Source organism: Bombyx mori, chromosome 8 (assembly GCF_030269925.1).
Source record: "Bombyx mori chromosome 8, ASM3026992v2".
NCBI lineage: Eukaryota > Metazoa > Arthropoda > Insecta > Lepidoptera > Bombycidae > Bombyx > Bombyx mori.
Window position 1 is genome coordinate 10,050,692 of NC_085114.1, and position 7,891 is coordinate 10,058,582.

Genomic DNA, 7,891 nt, shown 5'->3' on the forward strand with positions numbered 1-7,891 from the left:
ATGTTAGTTACCATACTCCTCTGAAACGGTTTGACCGATTTTTATAAAATTTTATATACATGTTCAGTATGTCTGAGAATCAGCTAATATCTATTTTTCATACCCATAAGTGATAATGGTTGTCCACCTCTAACATTTATTTTTTGGACATTTTTTTTGTTATTATGAGGTATTGTGTGATTGAATGAGGTTTTGTTATTTTTATATTGCCTCATCGTTCACTACGCTACACGTGCTACATGCCTCTTTCACTCATTTACCACATCCTTACACACTTACAATAAGTTAGTATTTTTTTTACACTACAAATTCCTTAGAAATCTTATAAATGGCAAAACAACGTTTTCCGGGTCAGCTAGTAATATATAAAATAAAACCATCGTATTCTTACTTTTTTAAATCGTAGACAGAGTCAACTTCGTCAGGATACGGTACGTCTGTTAGAGGTAAGTAATACGGCTTTTCTTCATTCGTAACTACGCTTGGTTCCGTTAACGATACATGTTGATATGAAGACTCCTCCGATTCATATTCGTATACATCTACATCGAACTCCTGGTTGTCACTATCAACGTTTTGTCGGTTTTCTGCTTGATTACTTTGTAATTGTTTCTCAATGTCTTGTTTGTTTTTTAAAAATCTAATGGTTATATCATTTATCATTACATTGGTTGTTAAATCAACCTACGATAGTCTTATTATTACGCTTTTTATTAGTGGAATTACCTTTTTGTAGCTCTCAAACTTCCTATCTCTTCTTCATTTAGTTCCGGACTTTCTGGTTCAACATCCAAGAGGGCAATGCGTTTGAACTCAATTAATATGAATACTTTATCGATTAGGCTCTAAAATATAACTAAATAATGTGAATTTTTTAAATAATAATAATAGAAAAGTTAGGTATACCTCTATAATTTATACTTAAGAGTTCGATTTTGGGTTCGAATTAACGCTAAATTTCTATTCTCTTATTTCTCACCTCGTATAGTAGATTACCCAAAGCAACAAGATCTTCAACATGCCCTTTCAGGTATTCTTTAGTACCTTTAGTAACTTTAATATCTTGACATTCCATGTTTAGAATTCCTGACTTTAATATTTTAATGTCCGATAAGGGAGATTCATACCAGGTAGGTACACTTTCGATTTTTTTCAGAGTACCTTCACCTTTGATTAATTGACCAAAAGCAACATATTTGTGTGCCATCCATGGAGCCGGTTGAAGCAAAACGAAAAATTGAGTCGAACAATCAACGTGTCTAAAATACCGTAAGGATTAGATTGCGACTTTGCTTATTTTAACAAACGAATTCTTTCAACACATTTAAGCAAACAATTGCTTAGTTATTTAATCGTAATCAATGACAACCCAATTTACCTGCCATCGTTAGCCATACATAAAACACCTCGCCTATCATGTGGTACAATGAAATTTTCGCAATCCAAATTCGTGGTTTTCAAACCAAAACCTCCGCACTGTATCCAACCATCTTTTACAATTCGATGTATAGGGGTACCGCTATAACCGCCTCTTTTCGCTCTACAAAGACGAAGGAAATTCTCACACGTGTTCGGTGCAATATCCGCGTACAGCTAAAACGAATACTACAAAATTAGTAAAGACCACTTAAATGCATTTGAGATCTATTTTTAGTAATAAAATATTACCATAAATATTAAAGTGCCAATGTGGTCATCGTCTATACAAATATGCATGTAAGTACATGGCCTCTGTAACAAACAATATCCCCTTAATAAAACAAATAGAAAGCTTATCAATCTTCTGCGAATAAAATAATAAAATAAAAGATACCACTTACACCAGAACTTTTTACGAATTTATAAAATTCTTTTATACTTTCTTTGCAATAATCTAATTTCAAATGGTATTTATAGGTTGATTCGATTAAGCTCTTCAACTCAAGTTCTCCACCTATAAATTCGCCGTTCAAAACAACTGCAACTTGTGATTGAAGACAGTATGCTTTTCCTCCAAATTTAATCTTTATATCATTCCAAACGGCAGGCCATTCAACACCCGTAACACCTAGAATTTGATAGATATCACGAGGGGCGATTTATTATTTATTATTATTATTTATTTATTATTATTTACCAGCTTCAAAATTTTGATACTTCTAGTCCAAATAGTCTTATTTATATTCAGAAGTAGACGTGGAAAGTGCATATTTAATATACCTTATCTATCGGCGCTTAGTTACCATAACCACTGAACTTCGGAGTCCAGGTTAAAATCCCGCTCTGGTCAGTATGTTTTTAAACTTTGGTCTGAATATGCATTTTATTTTTATCGCTTAGGTGTTAAGTAGTTACTGGAGCCCATAGACATCTACAACGTAAATGCGCCACCCACCTAGATATATAAGTTTTAAGTACTCAGTATAGTTACAACGGCTGCCCTACCCTTCAAAACGAAACGCGCGGCAGGGTGGTGGTATCTACCCGTGCGGACTCACAAGAGGTCCTACCACCTATAATTACGCAAATTTAAATTTTGCGGGTTTGATTTTTTTATTACATGATTGCCTGTTCTAATCTTGAACCCGTTGCATGTGGAAGTTTTATTTATTTAAATGTCTCTTAAAACACTCACCTCTGATCACTGGGGTATCAAATATGTGTTTTCTATATTTATGTAGCCCTTGAACTAAACGGATGCAGTAAATAAATTCTTTGGTTACAAAGTTACCTATAACGGTAAATTTATCTTTGGGCTTTGTCATTTTATTTTCTTTAAACGGATATTTAGGGTTGTTAATTGAATTATGAGCAATCTTATAGATATGCGCATGATGTTCTTTTATCGATTTAGCCCATGGATGTTGAGTAATTTCTTTTTTCGACTGCGGTAAATAAGTAGAAAACAAAGACATTTTATTGATAATGAATTTTGAAGCTATTGACAGTTCTGAAAGTATTTTTAATACTCATTAACCTTTTTAAAAAATAAAATAAAACAATAGAATTTACGTGTAGTCTTTGAAAAAGTTTCAATAGAGAAATAATTACTTACAATCGGAGAGTAAAGAGTCGTAAATGCTAGACAGCGACTTGTTTGTGCTCTGTCATTGTTGATGTCCATTATTAACAGTAACCACTTACTATCAGATGGGCAGCAAACTGGCACGTACAATCCGGTTTTTTGAGCCTAGATCTGCGCTCTGGTTGGATAGGGATGTTGTTGTTTTTGCACTAATATTAATAAGGAGTTGTGATATGAAATTGTCGTTTTAACGTACTGGTCAATTTGAATTAAGGTTACCTATGTCTACGTTGTCCAAGGATCGTGAATTTTTAAGAACGTTTCTGTATGAATTTTTTGATGACATTCTGTCTACCATATTTCAATACTTTTTCATTGATAATGTTGAACATGGATATATAAATATTGGCTGGAAAGCGGGAAAGTTAGAAAGCGGAAAAACGAATTTATATGTTTTTTTTTAATAATTTAGTATTACTTCAAGTTTACGAACCACAACGGTAACTTATATTACGGTTTATGATTTGTAAGAGTAGCTTTTCGGGTATTTACAAAAAATATTTGTTCTGTTGCAAATGATGTGACAATAAAAACCAGCAGCGTAACGACAAGTTCTTTTATTTGTGCAAGAATGCAGAAAAGTAGGTAGAAATGGCTGGCACGGCTTGTTTTATTAACACTATCCCCCCTTCGTTGGCTTTGGCTGGCGGCGGTGGCGGTGGCTGTGGCGGAAGGGGGCGTGTTAATATGGCTTGGCGGCTTGGCTGGCGGCAGGGCATGACAGCTGACGTCACGTCCGTTACATTCGGCCATCCTGCAACAATTGCTCCCGCAATGGGGAACACACAAAAACATTTAGTTCTCAAATAAATCAATAAGGTCTTCAGTTTCGAGCTGCTCATCGGAACTACTAGCGCTATCGGACACATGGGCTATACTTTTATAGGGCTTTAATGAATCTGTTGATACCAGGCCAGTGAAGTTTTTATAACTTCGTAAACCTTTTAGATATACTTCTAATTCGATAACAATTGTTACCTACTACTTTAGTTACTACATACGGACCTGAGTATAAATCGTCTAATTTGGTATTAATCCTAGCGGCGCTACTAACCAGTTGGCGCCTGTCTCTACGATACAAAATGCCTTTTCTTATAAACATGAGCTTTTTTTTTATATTAATGTTGTGTGTTATTATTGTACTCGCTTGTTTTATTCTAGCTGCAGCTATCTTACGCCGTGCGTCCACAGTTTCTGGTTCGAGACCAGGAATCGAAACATCACATATTGACCTACCAGAGCGCGCAAAGATTAAATCACAAGGCTTGTAGCCGCTGTTACTTTTAATTGTGTTGTTTGTGCCTCAATTGACGGAGTTCACTAAATTATTTGTAGCTTCACTAGGATCAGTTGCCCGCAACACATAAAATTGTATGTTTAGTTTGTTCAACCTGGCCAATTAGCGCGCGGACAAGCAATACCGTTTAACGTATGCCTAAACTGTTTATCTTCTGGTATATTTTTTAAAGTACCTACTCCTAAAAGCTTTCCCATAGTCTGTCACCACGCGATTCGGGTATCTGGACAAACCCTATTAATATATTTTTCAATGCACGAATGGTCCCGATTGAATTTACAGTACGCGTTAGTTCAGCTATCACAAATGTCATGGTTGGTGCCCTTTAGATTTCCTACAGAAGGGCATCATGTTATCTATTTGTACCATGCGCATAGTATCATCAGATGGTTTAGAGATCGGATATAGACAGTCTTCTTTTTTAACATAGTTATCCTTCTCATGTGTACAATAAAGACATGCTGCCACGTATTTCCTAATAAAGCGTGTCATTTTAAGAAACCAATATTGGCTTTTAATCAAAGCTAAACGATGATTTAGATCCACGTGACAAATGTCGTCATAGTGCATTCGTACAATTTTCCATTTAGCCAAAGGGACTGCGAGTCTGTTTCCGTTAAAAGTTTTTCGAACTAGTTCATAATTATCTTTAACATCAGCGAGACTTCGTCCGCGTGGAATAGTTCACAAATAATGCTTTATTTTAGAACAAATTTGGTTAGCATAAAAAAACGTTATAGTGAGCCAACCTTAACATATAGACATATGCTATCGCGGACATTTTTTTTTTAGATCTTTTAAAGGGGAACAATTCTGTCACATTATTTTAGCGAAACTAACAGTTTCTGCAGCGCACGCACCGGAAGCTCTCAAAAGGGAAAATAACCCGTGTTTCTTTACTGGTACTTCGCTTGTATTGGTCTTAGCGTGACACAGTGATGGTCTTAGCGGTCTTAGCGTTATATAGCCTATAACCTTTCTCAATAAATGGGTTATTTAACACTGAAAGAATTTTTCAAATCGGACCAGCAGTTCTTGAGATTAGCGCGTTCAAACAAACAAACTCTTCAGCTTTATAATGTTACATTGCCCAGCACAGTACAGAATCAGTAACTTTAAGAAGATTCACGTTTATCATGTCAACAGGATGCCTATTAAGCGCGTCTACAAATGTTCCATACGTTCACCAGGTCTATACTCAACACTAATGTCATAATCTTATTTCAAAACTCACCATCGCGCAATGCGTGGTATAATGTCGCGTTTGGTAAGCGTAGCACAAACCACAGTACAATCAGTTTCTACTATATCATGTTTACCTACTTCATAAACACGGAACCTACGAAGCGATTGTACGACCGCCAGGTTTTGAGCTCTTAACTATGATACACACTCTCTTCCTTCCTAGTAACACGGCTAAAATACATAACAGGCCGCAGTGAGTTGTCAGTTTGTTTTTGTAATAGTATACCAGAAATTCCTAAGTTACACGCATCGGTTTGTATTTCTGTAGGAAGCATAGGATTATACAGAGCTAGCATAGGTTTGGAACATAAACTGTTTCAGTTGTTCGAAATTTGCGTTATGTTCACGGCCTCACACCCATGATTTATCTTTCTTTTTTTCTTAACTCAGTTAATGGACGCGCAATCACGGCAAAACTGGGAATAACTTTCTAAAGTAACATAACCAATAAACTATCGCACACTATGAGCATTATTTGGCACAGGAAACTGCGAAACGGCCGTCAATTTTTGTTGCACCCGGCTGTATACCTTCTGAAGATATTTCATGACCTAAAAGTCTCCACCATAAAATTTCCCAAGTACTTTCTCAATAATAATTATTGAACCTGATTTTTTTTACCAACTGAGGGTAGAGGTAAATCGTTTAAAATTGCTAGTATCTCGATTTGACCTACATTTATTTTTACCCATTTCTTTTCTACCCACAGACTCAATTATTTTATTTATTAAACGCATTTAACTACCCCACCTAGTGGAATAAGGTGGAGAAAAAGAAGAAACGCATGAATACAGATGGCGCATTTGCTAAAACAAAAGGAATTCTAGTGTACTCGAAATAATGACCTTGCGGTGTAATGAAAGCAGTTGTGTGTCTGGCACAATGCTTAATTGATGGTAGCCCTGGGCTAAATCTAAACTCGTGAAGTACTGTTCGGTGGATACTTTTATATTTTACCATAGCGTTTAACGCACGATAATCAATCAACGCATAGCCTACTGTCGCCGTTCTTTTTCTTAATAAGACCACTGGTGAAGCATGACTAGATTTAGATTATTTTATAATGCCGGCATCTAAAAGTTGATTAGCTTTAGATTTAACTATCGTTTGTTCATTATGAGAAAGTCTAAAGGTGGCGATACACGGGCTGATCACTAGTAAGCTTAATTATTTGTATTTGAACTAAATTGGCAATACCTAAATCATGTGTATTCGTAGCAAAGCAATGCTTATACTGTATTTTTTAAATCTGAATGACCCATATTATTTAATGGTTCCTTTTAAATTTTTTTTATATCTACCCTCAAATCTCGAAATATTTGTAATGGCATGGCTAGGGCAAGTAGAAATGCAACGCACCTGGCTGTTTGGCTGTGGCTCCTCGCAGCTGTTAGCCCACGGCAGGACCTCGCCCGGCGGCCACATGATGGTCTCCGAGCCCACGTTGATGACTGATGTAGCTGTCTTCGCCGCGCAGCAGCGTCGCAGGCAGGGAGAAGGAAGCTCGTAGCCGTGAATCTCATGAAGCGCCGTGAAGCTCGTAGTGCTGCAGTGGAGTAACCACGTTGCTGCTCTTCTAGTTTCCCTTCACGTGAACCAGAATGATGGAAGGATAGGGCGGCAGGCGCTCTTGGTCCGACGACGTCGAAGTCCCTTTGATTTGATTGTTCCAGGTTCTTCATCCTGTAGCTCAAGTATCGCCTTGTGGACTTCCTTCTGAAGCAATTTTTCAACACCTTCCTCGCCAGTGGAATAGGAGCTTCATCTTCTTCAAACTTGTCAGAAGACCGAGAGATCTGAGCGTGTATATGACGTTGTTTCATTTCTTTATGCCACTTCTGATTGTTGCAAATGATGTGACAATAAAAACCAGCAGCGTAACGACAAGTTCTTTTATTTGTGCAAGAATGCAGAAAAGTAGGTAGAAATGGCTGGCACGGCTTGTTTTATTAACACTATCCCCCCTTCGTTGGCTTTGGCTGGCGGCGGTGGCGGTGGCTGTGGCGGAAGGGGGCGTGTTAATATGGCTTGGCGGCTTGGCTGGCGGCAGGGCATGACAGCTGACGTCACGTCCGTTACAGTTCACAATAAATTACACATAGGGGCACTAATTTAATTTAAATTTACCATACAATTAAAAAAAAAAGAGTAATCTTTATATCGTTCCATTTCCCATTTCTTAATTCTTATAGCAAACAAAACTTTATATAACTAAAAGGAAACATGTATGGTTTTAATATTGTGGCCTTGTTTCTTTTCGAATGATTTTTACTGACAATGACAGT

At 36.9% G+C, this 7,891-nt stretch overlaps 2 protein-coding genes and 1 non-coding gene across 3 annotated transcripts in view; all 3 read right to left on the reverse strand.

Annotated features, from left to right (window-relative positions):
* Nucleotides 1–3,048, reverse strand: part of LOC101741687 (NK-tumor recognition protein) — an 8,870-nt gene extending 5,822 nt beyond the window's left edge. The window contains exons 1-7 of the mRNA XM_004932109.5: nucleotides 2,615–3,048; nucleotides 1,821–2,047; nucleotides 1,669–1,731; nucleotides 1,379–1,593; nucleotides 980–1,259; nucleotides 727–845; nucleotides 392–640 (exon numbers count right to left, since the gene is read on the reverse strand). Of these exons, the coding sequence (XP_004932166.1) occupies nucleotides 392–640; nucleotides 727–845; nucleotides 980–1,259; nucleotides 1,379–1,593; nucleotides 1,669–1,731; nucleotides 1,821–2,047; nucleotides 2,615–2,894 (1,433 nt within the window). The 5' untranslated portion in view covers nucleotides 2,895–3,048. The remainder of the gene's footprint in view (nucleotides 1–391; nucleotides 641–726; nucleotides 846–979; nucleotides 1,260–1,378; nucleotides 1,594–1,668; nucleotides 1,732–1,820; nucleotides 2,048–2,614) is intronic.
* Nucleotides 3,049–3,179: 131 nt separating this feature from the next.
* Nucleotides 3,180–7,706, reverse strand: LOC134199267 (uncharacterized). Its single transcript, XM_062669755.1, has 2 exons — nucleotides 6,966–7,706; nucleotides 3,180–3,818 (listed from the first exon to the last, which is right to left on the reverse strand). The coding sequence occupies exons 1-2, from the start codon at nucleotides 7,427–7,429 to the stop codon at nucleotides 3,515–3,517; spliced, it is 768 nt and encodes a 255-aa protein (XP_062525739.1). The 5' UTR covers nucleotides 7,430–7,706; the 3' UTR covers nucleotides 3,180–3,514.
* Mir2841 (microRNA mir-2841) lies at nucleotides 5,718–5,799 on the reverse strand. The gene has a single exon (NR_107442.1). It is a non-coding gene; the product is annotated as a microRNA mir-2841 (primary transcript).
* Nucleotides 7,707–7,891: the final 185 nt, after the last annotated feature.